The sequence below is a fragment of the Lithobates pipiens genome, unplaced genomic scaffold (assembly GCF_037356315.1).
Source record: "Lithobates pipiens isolate NorthernLeopardFrog02 unplaced genomic scaffold, aLitPip1_a1.2 Scaffold_25, whole genome shotgun sequence".
NCBI lineage: Eukaryota > Metazoa > Chordata > Amphibia > Anura > Ranidae > Lithobates > Lithobates pipiens.
The window spans coordinates 45136768-45153874 of NW_027507787.1; the positions used below are offsets into that span (position 1 = coordinate 45136768).

Consider the following 17107-nt stretch of genomic DNA (forward strand, 5'->3'; position numbering starts at 1 on the left):
ACTAGTAAAAATAATAATAATAATAATAATAAAAATGCTATAAAACTATACCCTATTTTGTAAACGTTATAACTTTTGCACATACCAAACAATAATTACGATTATTTTTTTTTGGGGGGGGGGGGGGGGAATGTAGAAGAATATGTATCGGTCTAAACTGAGGAAAATTATTATTTTTTTTTTTATATACGAATCACAAAACGAATCGCAAAACGGGGCTTAAATGGTTAAATGCCACTAAAAGAAAGCTCTAGTTGTGTGAAAAAACAATAAAAATGTCATATGGGCACAGTGTTGCATGACTTTGCAGATGTCATTCAGAGTGGCAAACTGGCTCCCAACTTTTTTAGCTTTCTCCTAGATTCAAAGCAAGTTTGTCAAGCAATGAGGTAAGGGCATACTAAATTGGGATTGAATCCCCCTGGGTGAAGGGATGGAAGCAGAATTCTGTGTAGTTAAGCATTTCTCATCTGCTACGGTAAAGCAAAACTCTGGTCAAAATAAAAATTGCCTATTAAAAAGTAGATTTTGCTGCAATTCATGCTTTAAAGTGATTGTAAAGGTAAGTAAAAAAAACAACCCTTTATACTTGCCTGCACTGTGCAATGGAATTGCACAAAGCAACTGCAAACCTCCTCTTTTCGGGGCCACTCCCCTCTGTCCAGTGCCCACATAGGATGCTGCTTCCCATGGGGCACTCGTGCATGCTCTCACCTGAGCCCTGCTGCTGCGTCCATTGATACAGAGACAGCAGGATTCGGCCCTGCTCCCTCTTCAATGGCTTTGATTGAGAGCACTGAGAGCCAATGGCTCCCCGTGCCCCAACAAAGCCAGTGAGACCCGGAAGTGAAGAGCTGCAGATGTGCACGCCGCTGGATTGAATGAGGGCTCAGGTAAGTAAAAAGGGTGAGGGGGGGATGCTGATGCCTGAACCTTCTTATTCTTTTTTCAATCGTGCTAGGAATGTAGGAAGGTAAAAAATGTTTAGGCTTTACAACTACTTTAATACAGAACTGCACCCAGCAGTACTTCTTTTTCTGCCACTAGTTGCCCTCAGTCTTCCAGGTTGAATGATGGCCATCTTCATACTTCCACTGAGCCCAAACTGCCATGGGGTCACCTCCAGGCAGAGACCGGACAATGAAGGGGAAGCTGCCCGATGGGAAGTTTATCTGTCTTAGTCATAGGCTGTTGGATAAACTTGTAACCACAGCTCACAAATCATTAATTCAAATCCAGGAATAACCAACAATCCAGATTCCACTCACAATAAATCTTAGCCCTGATGATGGTGGGGGTTTTGTACTTAACCCCTAAAACCCATGGTCTGTTAACTCTTGATAGACTTTCATTCTCCCCAATAGGAATTCTTATCTGGACCAAGTCTATTTATCTTTGAACTCTCATGTTTCATTCAATACAAAGTGATTCTCCCAGGGTCCTTGTAGGGGCTCCACCACAGGCAAGAGCTACTACAGAGCTACTACATGCCTGCAGCTATTGGCTTTATTTGGAAGCTCTACTACCTTGTTTTTTTTTTTTTTTTTTTTTTTTTTTGGACCTCTTCATATCTTCTAAAGGGGTAGTACAGGAAACATCATTACTTCCATTAGAACACGTATGATCGGATGCTGGGAAGCCTTTTACACGTGAATACCTTTTTCTAACGGTTGTACGGTTCTTTTATAGTTCAGCTAGGTTTCTTCTTTTTATTTTTTTTCTCATTGAGTTAACACCCCTAATCCCAGGCTTATATGAAAGAACCAGAAACTTGGAACGCTAAGGTGGAAAAAAGCAGCTGCTGGTGATGGTTTCAGCAGCAAGTACTGGAACGACATTCAGAAAAAGTGTAATCTGTATTTCTAAATCGCTGTACACTTCAGATATTCCATATCAAAGCCATGTGATAACTATGGATGAGGTCTTTGCCTGTGAGGTCTCCTCTATATGCTGAATTGAGAGTGTTTTCACCCATTTTTGTTTTCAGACGTGTGGCTTTCACACAAGGCTGTATAGTTCCACATTTCACCCAGCATCAGGGAGTTAAGAGTGGGAGAGGCTCCCTTAGGAAAAAACATTCCAGAGCTGCCTGGAGTAAAGTGTGAGCAGGCAGACGGCAGCCATGGCTCTGCACTTCAGCACCATGCCCCTCTCACTGGTTCCTGTGTGTGCTGGACAGGACTGCTTTTGTTTCTAGAAAGTAGACAGCAGTAATTGTATCCTGTATAAAGACAACGTTTCCTATGGGGGTGCTACTATACACGTGTCACTTCTTCTTTTTTTATTTTTTTTTTTTTTTTCAGAAATGGCTTCTTTGCTGCAGCAATTCCATTTCAGCCAAAGCTGCTCTATTTCACCAATGCATGCAGTCCTAACAAATTCTGGCTGCTTTCCCAACAGTATGATCCAGACATTGCATGTGCATTCCATAGCAAACATAACAGTGTTATACCAATGTAATCAGGTGAATACTGCATCAATAGGCATTTTGGATGGAAAATACAGATTTTAATGCAGGGATTTACCCCCCCCCCCCCCCCCCCATGCTTGATCTTTAAAAATGCATCTAGGGGAAACTCCATAACATGGGTGTTGGCATTCATCAAAGTGCCAAAACACAAGTAGATCTAGCCTCTACATTAAAAATTGCTTTTATGCTGTTTGAGTACACCTTATATTGAGACGATCCTTATATTCTCGTGTATAATGTTCTCATTGTACTCAGCACTTTGCAGCACTGCATCCATTTTGGGTGATGAAATGATCATCATGCCACTGGCAAAAAGGCTCGGAACCTTATGAGGCAATGAACTGACCTGCTTAGAGATGTTGAAACATTTGGAGAATGTAATAAATGCATGGTGAAAGTGGAAGGAGCAAGAAATGAGAAATGAACATTCTGTTCTATGCACTTCATATTTCACAGTGAATAGCTTTAGAAATCGCTATCTCTAATCTCTATCTCCTCTAGTGGTTTCATGAAAACTTTGGGTTGGGTTGTTTACGCATGTCTACAGTAGACTGTTCCCTGGAAGTACAAACCATAATACTGGCTATACAAAGATATAGTGTGGGTGTTGTTTTTTTTTTATTTTTTTTTCCTTGTGTTAAAGTCTGCTGGATTCACACTTTTTGCTTGACATGTTTTCAAACCAATGGAAAGCCATGCTGTTATGACGCATGTTACATTTGGATGGAAGACTTCTTTGTTAACGAATGGCTTTTTCATTTCCATACACAAGCTGGATTCACACAACTTCTGTTGCATTTACTGCATGTTTAAAAAGCACTAAATGCCCTTGAGTTGGCTCCCCCCCCCCCCCTTTATGCGCTCTGGGGGTCTGTGCATTCATTACATGTTACACCCTGCAAATGGGTGTAACTGTTGTGAAAGGTGCACTTATCCTTTAATGCAAGGAATGCCTTTTTTTTTTTCTCTGGCAATGAACGCAGCCCAATGCATGCAGTGAGAACAGATCCCAACAAATTCCCATTGTAGCTGACACCAGTAATTAATGGTGCACGGAAATTAAAACTTTGGTACCGAAAATTCAGGATGCACTTGGCAGAAACCAAAATTGCCGGTTAATAAAAAAAAAAAAAAAAAACACCGTATTCAACTTTTTTTATTACTATAATGAATTTAAAGGAATATGAAATTATCAGCACCTTTTTTTTTTTTTTTTTTTTTTTTTTTGAAGCGGTGTTAAATCCTGCTTGCTGCATTTTTGGTGCATATTTGGCAAACCACTCCAAAAACGCACCTCCCTCCATTGAAATGCATTTAAAATGCACCTTTTAATGCATTGAGTCACATGACCTTTGAAAAGAAAACATAAGCAAGGTAAAATCAAGGGAGGTTTTTCACACCTTCCCTAATGGATCTCTATCTCTCCCTCTCCAGTGTGCCATTTTTCTGCAGCATTCTGGGTCAGCGGGGGCAAGTGGTTGCCCATCTGACATCAGCCTTCTTGTAGTTATGTTAGTTTTATTGTTCAGAATATTTGTTCGGAAATCCCCTTTATTCAGTGAACCTTGTCTGCTATTCTGTATGAACCCTGCCTGCCTCACTATACATTGTGTGTGTGTGTGTGTGTGTGTGTGTGTGTGTACATGGCATCTGTTTATTGTTCTCCACATACAAGAAAAATAAAAGCTTTTTGTAATGGACAAACCGGTTTCCTGAGGCTACAATGAGGGTGATGCCAGAGGGCTACACATTTCAGCCAGTGCATCTAGGTAGGCTGAGGCTTCCTTGAAGCACCTTGTAGACATCTGGCTTTGGTTATTTTAGGAAAATCCAAGAAAGCCAATGTTGTCTTCCGAGATGCATGTTGGAGGAATTTATGCAGCGACTGTTTTTGAGCAATGTAGTCTAGTCACACTAATGGGTTGATTGCTGTGTTACGAAGACCTTGTTGGGTTTAGTTTAATAAGAAAAAGAGCAATGTCCCGTGACCCACCACCAGCGATCAGAATTTATTTCTGCTGCAATTTTTACATAGTAAGGCTGCTTTCACACTGGGGCGGTATTCAGGCGTTACAGCGCTAAAAATAGCGCCTGTGTAACGCCTGAAAAAAACCGGCCCCTTTAACTCCAGTGTGAAAGCCGGAGGGTCGGATGGTGAAAAAAGTCCAGCTAGTCGCATCTTTGCAGCGGTGAAGGAGCGGTGTATTCACCGCTCCTAAACCGCTCCTACCCATTGAAATCAATGGGACACCGCGGCAATACCGCCGGCAAAGCGCCGCTGCAGCGGCCCTTTGCGGGTGGGTTTAACCCCTTTTCGGCCGCTAGCGGGGGTTAAAACCACCCCGCTAGCGCCCGCACACCGCCGCTAAAAATAGCGGCACTTTACCGCCGACGCCGCTCCCGCTGCAGTGTGAAAGCAGCCTTAGTAAGGTTGAATAAAGACACCAGTCCATCCAATTCAACCTGAGTGAGTGTCTACAATTGTCCCTATCCCTGTACATTGCACACTCACATCGGTCCCTACCCTCAAGGAGCCCACAATCCAAGGTCCCCATTCATATACTGGGGCCAATTTTGGACAGAAGCCAATTAACCTAACTGCATGTCTTTGGAGTGTGAGAGGAAACCGGAGTACCCGGGAAAAAACCCACGCAGGCACAGGGAGAATATATATGTATATGCTTACCTGTAGGTAAAAGTTATAAAAAAAAAAAAGACTATACAAACTTGTCCCGCCCCCTCCATGGCAGCCAGCATGTCTATCTTTTGTGGCCTCCGGCGCTCGCGGATTCGTTGGGGGGCCACAAAAGATATATATGTCAACATTACCAGGCGGGCCGTCCAGAACGTGGGCTGCGATTGGCCCACGGGCCGGACTTTGGACATGCCTGGTGTATGCGTATATAATGAATTGAAGTGAATATAAATTTGTCGGCCGTTGTGGGGAAGAAAAATTATTTTCATTTTGGATAGAGTAAAACCCTTGTCAGATGATTTTATTTTACCATTTGTGTCCTATTGCAGAGATTTTTTTTTTTTTTGGCCACTTCCTGTACCTTAGCCAAACAGGAAGTGCGAGGAAATTCTGCGAATTAAGAACATTTCTTGGAAATCTCCAATGTCCCCATTGGAAGATTTCCCCTCTTATTTTATAGGGACAACCCAAAATGTTTTCTTTTAAGGCCTCATGCACACGAGACGCAGTTAAACGCGTGTTCAGAGGCAGTTGGACACTTTTTTCAACTGCTCCTGAACTCCTTCAATGTTATCCTATGTGTCCATGCACACAGTCTCGTTTTTTGCCGTTTTTATGCAGTTGCGTTTAACCTCGATTTTCCAGAAGCAAAAAAATGGGTTCAGACGCAAAAGTTTCCACGTTTCAGACGCAAAACGCAGTAAAACACAGCTACCGCGTTTTCGTTTATAAGCGTTTTTAAAGGTGACCTTTTTTTTTTTTTTTTTTTTTTTTTTTTTACATTAAAAATCTCAAAAATGATTGCAAATGATGAAAAACCATTAGAAAAATATTTTAAACAATTGCAATTGCAAGTGGACAATCCACAACTTGTGGCAAGTGATGTGGCAAGTGGACAATCCACAACTTGTGGCAAGTGGACAATCCACAACTTGTGGCAAGTGACGTGGAAAGTGGACAATCCACAACTTGTGGCAGGTGACGCGGCAAGTGACCTGGCAGGTGACGCGGCAAGTGACCTGGCAGGTGACGCGGCAAGTGGAAAATCCACAACTTGTGGCAGGTGACTGGCATGTGACATGGCAAGTGGACAATCCACTTGTGGCAGGGGACGTGGCAAGTGGACAATCCACTCCACTTGTGGCAGGGGACATGGCAAGTGAGGTGGCAAGTGGACAATCCACAACTTGTGGCAGGTGATGTGGCAAGTGGACAATCCACTTGTGGCAGGGGACGTGGCAAGTGAAGTGGCAATTGGACAATCCACAACTTGTGGCAGGTGACGTGGAAAGTGATGTGGCAAGTGGACAATCCACAACTTGTGGCAGGTGATGTGGCTGGTGACGTGGCAAGTGGACAATCCACAACTTGTGGCAGGTGATGTGGCTGGTGACGGGGAAAGTGGACAATCCACATCTTGTGGCAAGTGACGTAGCAAGTGGACAATCCACAACTTGTGGCAGGTGATGTGGCAAGTGACGTGGCAGGTGATGTGGCAAGTGGACAATCCACATCTTGTGGCAAGTGGACAATCCACAACTTGTGGCAAGTGACGTGGCAGGTGATGTGGAAATCCACAACTTGTGGCAGGGGATGTGGCTGGTGACGTGGCAAGTGGACAATCCACATCTTGTGGCTAGTGACATGGCAAGTGGACAATCCCCAACTTGTGGCAGGTGACGTGGCAAGTGACATGGCAAGTAGACAATCCACAACTTGTGGCAGGTGATGTGGCAAGTGACATGGCAGGTGATGTGGCAAGTGGACAATCCAAAACTTGTGGCAGGTGATGTGGCAAGTCACGTGGCAAGTGGCCAATCCACAACTTGTGGCAGTTGGACAATCCACAACTTGTGGCAGGTGATGTGGCAAGTGGACAATCCACAACTTGTGGCAGGTGCCGTGGCAAGTGACACGCTAAATACAAGTACACTGCAGCTCTCACAGCTGCTGCTACTCACTCTGGTCTCACAAAATTGCTGAAATAGTTAATAATACTGTTTTTTGAGCTGGGGAGGGTCTATGATGTTAGCTTAACTAAACGCTTCTAGACGCAAACGCGGTAAAACGCCACTAAATCGCGGCAAAACGCGCATTTTTAAACGCCGGTTTCAGCTTTTAAAAACATGTGTCCAGCAGAGTTTGCATCTGCGTCTCGTGTGCATGAAGCCTTACTCTTAGTGCTCATGCACACGGACGTTTTAAAAAACTGGCTGCAAAGCTAGCTCCGACACCTGGAAAAATCGGCGTTAAAAATGCGTTTTTCATTGGCGTTTTTGCACGTTTTTTTAGCGTTAAGTAGCGTTTTTAAAGAAACACATCTCTTGGCTATAGCACTCAGAAAACAAAGAAAATATGTTGCGCGTTTTTCCCGCGATTCGCGTTTTTTACAGCTCTAGCTCCACGCCAGGGAACGCACTGGTCCTGGGTTTTTTTTTTACAGCTTAAAAACGCCTATGCCATTTGCAGCTCAAAAACGCCTAGGTGGGCATGAAGCCATAGACTAACATGGACAGGCCTTTTTAAGCTGCAAAAAAGCGGCTGTAAAAACGTCCGTGTGCATGAGGCCTTACTTTCAACGATTTTCAAGGACAAATGGAGAGGGTGTCTAATCCCTCCCCACTCTATCCAAAACAAAAAAGGTTTCAATTTAGTTATACTATAAACCACAGTTAGTGTGTACTGGATCTTCACATATTTGGATGTGATACAAGTATGCAATAAATTTGCAATTTATTTAAAAAGACGGAACACATCATGTGCTAACCATGTGTACGAAACCATTTGTTCACATTAGAAGCTGGGGAAAAAAAAAAGCACAGATGATAACCTTTTATATTAGGTGAAGGCTACAGTTGAACGGATAAATGCAACACTAAAATTCCAAGTAAGCTGACAAAATATTTTTATTTTGGTTTACACCATTGTGATATTTGACAAGCCCTTCCCACACTATATAGGCAAAGGGTGACCTCACTAGTTTTAGCTGGTGCCTTTCCTCACTTCTCATAAATCAAACTCCAACCTGTTCGATTTTTATTTTTATTTTTCAGTAGACTGGTGTTTTATTGTTTGTCCCCCTCCTCTTTGTTATTATAAAAAAAAAAGTTTAATTACCTCCTATGTGCTGTGGTTTTGGAGAGGGCAGCCTGGATCCTCCTCTTCTCAGGTCCCTCTTTGCTGCTCTTTGCCCCTCCCTCCTGTCGAGTGCCCCCACAGTGAAAAGCTTGCTATGGGGGCACTGCTGTGTCTCAGCCAATTAGGAGGAAGAGTCGTGAACAGAGATGGGGTTGCTGGTGAGGCTGGCTACACACAAAAGGCTTTTTATCTTAATGCATTAAGATAAAAAAAAAAAACCCTATAACCATTTAAGCCCTGTAACATTTGCCCCCTTAATGACAAGGCCATCTTTTGCGATATGGCACTGATTCGCTTTAACTGACAGTTTACTAGCATTTACAAAATGGGGGATATATTTATGGCATTTTTATTGTCGGGGGGGGGGGGTTATTTATTTTGGACTGCTGTGTTGCTGACAGATCAGACACTTTTTTTGGGACCATTGACATTTATACAGCGATCAGTGCTTAAAAAATAAATAAAAACCCACTGATTACTGTATAAACCAGTTAAAGTGGAATTCAAGCCATCTATACTTTACAGCCAAGGAAGCTGCTTCTGTTTGATTTGCAACTGCCGCACTTGTGATCAGTTATAACACCAGCCATTTGACAGTTTGGTTGAAGACACAAGAAAATGTGACAGCAATCCCACATTCCAGGAGTTTGGTTTTTGAAACTGTTAAATTTATGGGTTTATTTCCCCTTTATGATTTACTGCTGTTCAGGGGCTCTGGGCTTCGGAAAAATGGCAGCCTCCGGTAAGAAGAAACGGGAACAATGCTGGAGGCAATTTACGGCAAACACTAATTTTGGTTTCATAATTTAATGTGGAATATATGTTCCTTTGCTAAAGAACATTATTTTTTTTGCCTAGAATTTATGGGTAAAGTCCTGCGGAACTTGTGGAAGATAAACCAATCCAAACTGGCCCTGAATTTACTGAGCCTGTGCCAGTGATGTAAGACTTCTTTCACACAAGCATATAAAAATAGGCATTGATGTCATGTTGTGTTGTACACTATGGTGTAAAGGTCAGTTGTGAATATTGTCCATTATAGATATTTTCATTAGGATACACTAAGTGTAATTTAAAAAAAAAATCCCTGCCATCTGGACCGGCATAAAATCATCTCTTCATTTTTTGACCGTGAGAATTTGTGGGCAGCATCCCAACTTGGTTTGGCATCTGCTCAAAATGCATCTGACATGTGGAGGTCGATGGCTTCAGCTCTCTGCAACCGAGTAGAATTATTAACACTTGTCAGCAAATAGAGGAGATTCATAGATGGTGGCAAAGAGAAAATTCTCTAGACAGAATCAGTTTTTGGTCTTCATCTAATGCATTTTTTTTTTTTTTTTTTATTAATCAGGTCATGACTCATCTGTACTTTTCACAGGGCTTCACATTTATTATTGCTTATTTTACGAAGGGAAATCAACGTCTATTCTGGCCATTGGGCTGTCCATAGATGGATAAACTTTTAAATTTGTATGAGGAGAATTCTCAGGACATTCGACTGTTGTACAAAAGATTTAGTTTGCTTTTAACATTTTGATTTAGGAATGAATGAACTTGCCAAATGAAAACCACACAATGTTAGAAATGTGTGTGTGTGTGTGTGTGTGTTCCAGAAAAAATGGCAATCCTGCGGTCAAAAACGCATTTCGATTTGACCCCATTATTGATTAGGAAAAACAAACTTTACTAAACTCCTTCTTCTTTTTTCTAAATTTCATTTGAAATTCTACCCATCTATGGCCAGCTGTTGATAAGCGCTGTTTTTCCCTGCTTCTGGTTTTACTAAGACCCCTTTCACACCGAGGCGTTTTCCAGTCGCTTTTGGGCTAAAAGTAGCGCCTGAAAAAAAAACGGCCCCCCTGCTGTCCTGGTATGAAAGTCCGAGGGCCTTCACACTGAGGCGAGATGCGCTGGCAGGACATAAAAAAAAAAAAAAAAAAAAAAACAAAAAAAAAAAACTTCTTCAAGCAGCATCTTTGGGCGGTGTGTATACCTCTCTTAAACTGCTCCTGCCCATTGAAATGTATGGACAGCGCCACCAAATCGGTGGCACTTTGCTTGTTTGAATCCCTTTTCTGCTGCTAGCGGAGGTTAAAAGTGCCCCACTAGCGGCCAAAAACCTCCGCCGCTGATGCCCCAGTGTGAAAGCAGCCTAAAGGCAAATGGACTGTTCATTTTGCAAGTAAATTTTCCCCAATAATGTGCAAGCAAAAGGCTGTTTTCCCCTCACCCTTGCACGTGACTGGGTATCCTTTGCAAAGTGAAACTTCATCACTTTCACTGACCTCTGGGGCCACTTCCCTTCTCAAATACCATGATTTTGATTCATCTCTAGACCTACCACAATACATATCTCAACAGCAGCCTCTACAGTTTGACCCACCAACAGGGTTTTTTGTTGTTGTTTTCTGTCTCCCCCCCATAATATGTACATCAACTCCTTGATGTTGCCTCTGACCAAGAACTGGGAACCCCCGAGGCATCCAGGGCAACCTATTTATTTAATTTTTTTAGACTGCCGTATTCACCACTTGCGCCCACAGAAAGTTGAGGGTTCTATCCTCTTGGGTTCTGGCAACCTTGCAGAATGGAAATTCCCATATTCATTCTAGCTAAATCGGCACTCTTGGAGTTGTAGATTGGGCTGCATATAAAAATATTAAGGACGTGTGTTTTTTTTTTATTTATTTTTTTTATTTTTTGCCTGTCCTTATTTTTTCAGTGGACATCCTTGGTTGTTCTTGGGGCCTTTACCTTGCTCTCAGCTCCACCCTGGACCCCTTACAACTACCACCATACAAGTTCTATCAGACTTCAAGTTGACCTTGCTTGCAAAGATGTCCTGGAACAGTGATTTAAAATGTATTTAAGCTGTTTATTGTGTTGGCTTATTGCAGCTTTTACATTTCCAACCTGAGTGCTTTGTGTTTTTTAAAGGTGCTCTTAGCTAGGAAGTCCTCTGGTCCAGGGTTTTCATTGAATTAGATTTCATGTCTATGGTAGCTGTTTTTTTGGAAATGGTGATGTCACTAAAGATGAGGAATTTTGCTTCCCCCTACATTCTTTTCAGATTTTTGTATTACCTCTTGATGATCTTCTACAGCCTTATCGCATAGACCTGAGATTATATATATATATATATATATATATATATATATATATATATATATATATATATATATATATATATATAATCTCTCTGATAATCATAGCAAGATTGATTGCACAGCATCATCCAAAATCTGCCATGTTTTTTGTAAACCCAGACCTAATTCCATATTCCTTTATACCGTAAAACATTTGGCTGACAATGACAGGTGCACTTTGTTTCAAAACTGCAAAATCTCTAAAGCCAGTTATAGAGCTATTCCATTTCCTCCATAGATTTGCAGGATTTTTACAGAAATTGTGTCTAATTCATTCAAGTATAACCTAAATGACTGCAAATATTTAAAGCATGCTAGATTTCCAGCCAAGAGCTAGTTATGTAATGTTGTTTGTATTTCCAAATGAGAGACCATAAAAAGGAAATGTTTATGTAACAACTAGGTTCACATCTTTAACATTTTGCCCGCAGGATAAATTTGATTTGAATAGTTGATCTAAATTGCTAGTAAAACTTGATTGATTTATTTTTTTCATAATTTTTAAAGAACAACTGTCATGTCTGTCCCGCAGTGGTTCCTCCTCCTTCGACCTGCTATTGACTCACCGACAGTCCCATTCACTTTAATGGGACAGCTGGTGATGCGGCAGTGTGACACAACAAGGTGAGGGATGTGGCGGCAGTAGGTGAGTGGATGCCCCGCTAACAGGTGCTGCCATGATAGATCTGAAATGACAGGTGCTCTTTAAATGTTAAAAAGGACTTATTCTTGCTGGTAGTTGGAATATTTAATATTTGCAAACAAAATGAAGATTTCCTATTTAGAATAAGATATCAGGTTAGTAAAACAGTGATATAAGAACCAATTCAATCATATAGTTTATAGTGTACATAGATTTGCAAAACAATCGGATAAAGCAGGGCTTGACAAACCCCAGGTCGCCAATGCGACCAGAAATCACAACCTGGTGCCTAAGCTGCCACCAGCCCACTCACTATTGATGCCCCAGACATGCAGCGCATTAATACTGACTACCGTCCTCCTCCCTCCTCCACACTCAGTGGCGCCACGCTAAGTGTGTGAAACTGACAAGCAATAGAGAGAAGAGGATCTGTCAGATTTCAGCTTGATGTTGGGATGGGCGGGACCCGGACCCGGCAGCTATCAAACACCAGCCAATGGGATCTGGGCGGGCCGCTACGTGTATGTGACCCCGCCCCTTTTCTTAACCACTTCAGACCCAGGCCAATTCTGACATTTCTCTCCTACATGTAAAATTCCTAATTTTTTTTGCTAGAAAATTACATAGAACCCCCAAACATTATATATGTTTTTTTAGCAAAGACCCTAGAGAATACAATGGCAGTCATTGCAACTTTTTATCTCGCACGGTATTTGCGCAGAAATTTTTCAAACACGTTTTTTTCAGAAAAAAAACAGTTTCATGCTTAAAAAAAAAAAAAAAAAACAGTAAAGTTAGCCCAATTTTTTTCACGCGCTCGTGGAATGGTGCCAAACTTTGGTATTTAAAAATCCCCATAGGCGACGCAGAGGAGGTCTAGGGCTAGAATTATTGCTCTCGCTCTAACGTTCGCGGCGATACCTCACATGTGTGGTTTGAACACCGTTTTCATATGTGGGTGGGACTTACATATGCGTTCGCTTCTGTGTGCGAGCTCACGGGGACAGGGGCGCTTAACATTTTTATTTTATTTTTTTTAGTTTTACACTTAAAAAATAAAATTGATGACTTTTATTCCTATTACAAGGAATGTAAACATCCCTTGTAATAGGAATATGGCACGATCGGACCTATTTTACAGTGAAATATGGGGTCAATAAGACCCCATATCTCACCTCTAGGCTGGGAAGAATAAAAAAAAAAAAACGATCATGGCTTCCTAGCCAGATCGGCGCTGTTAATTTGAATACCGAGGCCGGGCGTGACGTCATAACATCACGCCCGGCCTCCGAACGATCATAGAGAGTCCGGGGACAATCTAGTCCGCCGGAAATCTCTATGATCACATGCTGGGGCCGGCGGATCCTGTGACCGACTCACCGATGGAAACGGTGAGTCGGTAGAAGCACCGGAACAGCCGCTATGATCGTTCTTATGGTGTAGGGAATCGCCGGCTGAAAACGGCAATATTTGAATGATGTCTGTGGACTCAGGCATCATTTAGATATAACCAGCGAAACCCCATGACGTCAATAGACGTAGTGCGGGTCTCAAGTGGTTAAGCAGCCCAGTCTTTGGCTGGTGTTTGATAGCTGCTGAGACCCGGCCGGGCCCCGCTCACCCCGACATCAAGCTCAAATGTGACAGATCCACCTCTCTGTTACTTGTCAGTTTCACACCCCAGCTGGGTCCCGCCCATTCCAACATTAAGCTCAATTCTGACAGCTCCTCTGTTACATTTCAGTAACGGAGTGCTCCATGTGAAACCTGCCAGTGTCGCCTAGTGCCACCGCCAATCAAAACCACCTGCCACAACCAACCAGTGCCACCGCTAATCAGTGCCACCTGCCACCACCTACCAGTGCCACCGCCAATCAATGCCAACTAGTGCCATCTGCCAGTGACAACTAGTGCCACTTCCAAACCAGTGCCATCTGGCAGTTCCACGTGCCTGCCAGTGCCACCTGTTGCCAGCCTTACTCTTTCTGGTCAGCCCATAACCCTGATGTAACAGCGTTTCATTGGAGTTATTGACTGGGTGCTCCATTGTGAGTTGGGGATAGGGGGTGAAAATTAGTGGCCTTACCCCGGGAGCTGACAATCCATACCACTGTATAAAAAAAAAAAAAAAAAAAACGGGCTCCTAACTTTAACTGGCTCCTAAATTCAAAGCAAATTTGTCAACCCCTGGGATAAAGGAATATTCTTGAACTTTGGTTTATCTCATGGTTACTGGGAAATTGTTTGAATGCATTAATGCAGTGTATGTTCTCAGCTTGTGGAGCTTGGATTCGTTTAAACGAGTTTAATATAAATGTAAATATTGCAGTATATACAGCCTCGTGCTTCATAACCAAGCTCCGTTTCATGCTGAATAGATTAATGGTTTAGTTTTATCTTAAATAGAAAACTATTTTTAGATAGAAATTTTTTTTTTTTTTTTTTTTCACAAATTGACGCAAAAACACTCCGGGGGTTAATTACGAAAGGCAAATCCACTTTGCACTTGGAAGTGCAGTCGCTGTAGATCTGAGATCTTGTAGCGCAAAGTGGATTTGCCTTTAGTAAATAACCCCCACTATATGCTTTTCTGCAGCTTCTCCATTAAAGTATGGTGAACCAAAAAGCACAATTTTTGCATTTGAAAAAAGTCCTTGAGACTTTCCAAATACGCAGTGGCTGGAAAAAAAACATGTGAAAGAGTCCCATAGGAAACAATGTTCTATGAACTGTATTTCTGCAAAAAGCACCAAATCGCATAGATGTGAACTAAGACGTTTAGTAAAATGGGTTAAAAAAAAAGATTAACCCTTTATAGTACAAAAAGAGCAAATTGCTACTGTAAGGGGTTAATTACTGTGGAACAGTGAAAGTAATACTTATGCTGGCCATACACGGTTAGAATATCGTTCGTAAAAACGATTAGTAGTGTAATCGAACGAAAATAGTTTGGAAAATCTACAGCGCATACGCGTTTCCACTGCTTATATAATCGATTGAGGGCAATTGTACTATTGATGTTATCGATTGCTAATATGTTGAATATTGGGCGGCATCTATTGATACAATGTTGGCGTTCTCGCATGCACGTTCGACAAATTTTACAATTTGCGACCTTTTTTCCCGAACGATATTGTATGGCCGGCATTAAAGTAGTGACTATTTACTCTCTTTGTGCTTTAAAGGGCTATTTTTTAGTTTTTAAAGTGGTTGTAAACCCTTACAAACTACTTTGACCTACAGGTAAGCCTAGATTAAGGCTTACCTGTAGGTCCAAGAAATATCTCCTAAACCTACACGGTTTAGGAGATATTTGCCCGAAGACAGGCACCGGTGTCTACGGCGCATGCACCGTAGACAGCGGCGCGCAGGCGCACTGAGCACGGCATTTCCAACAACGGAGCTGCCGCGCATGTCGGCTCCCGTGCGCATGCACGGGAGTGACGTCATCGCGGCTCCGCCGAATGACAGCGGCGGAGCTGCGAGACCCCACCGAAAAGATGGATGCGCCGGACTACAGGGGACAGCGGTGACTTCGCTGGCTCCTGTGTCAGGTAAGTGACACATAATGGGCTACTATGCGATGCATAGTAGTCCATTATGCTTTGCCTTTGCAGGGAATGAAAGGGGAAGTAAACCCATCAGGGTTTACTTCCTCTTTAACCCCATTATGTTACTGGCCGATTAATTTCATAATCGATTAGTAGCCTCGGGCCTACTGAAATACATATGCATATTTCTGCTTTAGGTTTACTTTAAAGTCATGGTCAGGCATCATTGATCTCCATGAATAAAGCTGTCAACACTTGTTGGTATATGTGTGGTTTGTAATTGCAGCTGGTTATGTGTATGAGCCTTGGCCACCCTCAGGGAACATGCTATTGTTCACTGACAGCTGCTGTCATAGTTGATGTCTGTCTGTGTAGGGGTTGTGATAAGGGCTACCTTGCCAGACAGAGAAATGCTGTAATCTCATCTGGCCATGTGGGGCCTTGCACTATAGCGTATTTCACTGCTTGTGTACAAATGGGTTTGCTCTGTAATATTCAAAGCTGCAACTCTAAATGTGTTGTATTTTTCTATAGGTTCACAATGAAGGAGATGAAGGTTTTCCATTACTTGCCCATCTTGTTGCTGTTTTCTATATGCCAAGGACATGCAGACTTCTTCACTTCAATTGGTAAGACGACTCTTTATTTTTTTTATTTTTTTTCCTTGATCTAAACTCCGCAACCGTCATCTAATTAACAATGCTCTGTCCCTATTTTTTTTCCAACTGCTCTCGGATCTCGCTGTTCTACGTGGTTCTGGTGGGGATTAAAAGCAAACACAGAAATGTTGCTTGTTCTCCACGGTTTGTCATGATTAGGAAGCCTAGTTAGAGCAATGACGTAGGGCTGCCACTGGAGCAAGTGCTTGAGGATGCTGGAGATCAGAACTGAGATTAAAAAATAAATAATTCAGCATTCGTTTGATACAATATGCTTGAGATTCTGTTAGTTTCTACATATTTTAATTTTGAGCTATATAATTTACCCCATCTATCTAGAATATATTTCCAATGAGGAGGAAAATCCCATATTACCCTTGACAACCAATTATATTCCAGCTATGTGGAAGCGCCAGTACAGATCAGAAGGCTTTGATTGGATGTTGTATAAGTGTTTGTCCTTCCTCCAATGTTTAGAAATCAACAATATTCTGCCACGTACACACAAGCGGAATGTCTGACAGAAAAAGTCCAACGGAAGCTTTTAATCGTATATTTCGATTGTGTGACTGTTTTTTTTTTTTTTTATTTTTTTTTTTTATTTTTTTTAAAGAAAATTCTGACGGACCTAGAAATTAGAACATGTGTTAAATATTTCTGACTCAACCAATTCCTATCGGGAAAACCGCTCGTCTGTATGCTGTTCCGATGGACCAAAAACGACGCATGCTCTGAAGCAAGTACGAGATGGAAGCTATTGGCTATTTAACTTCCATTTTCTAGTCCCGTCATATGTGCTGTA

General features: G+C 42.1%; 2 protein-coding genes across 5 annotated transcripts in view; one reads left to right on the forward strand and one right to left on the reverse strand.

Annotated features, from left to right (window-relative positions):
* The window catches only part of NUDT13 (nudix hydrolase 13), a 150409-nt gene that overhangs the window by 115578 nt on the left and 17724 nt on the right, over window positions 1-17107 (reverse strand). The window lies entirely within an intron of this gene.
* Window positions 1-17107, forward strand: part of P4HA1 (prolyl 4-hydroxylase subunit alpha 1) — a 90744-nt gene that overhangs the window by 9795 nt on the left and 63842 nt on the right. For all 4 annotated transcript variants that reach the window (XM_077454397.1, XM_077454398.1, XM_077454400.1 and 1 more), the window contains exon 2: window positions 16181-16275. In XM_077454397.1, coding sequence (XP_077310523.1) covers window positions 16188-16275 — 88 coding nt within the window. In that variant the 5' untranslated portion in view covers window positions 16181-16187. The remainder of the gene's footprint in view (window positions 1-16180; window positions 16276-17107) is intronic.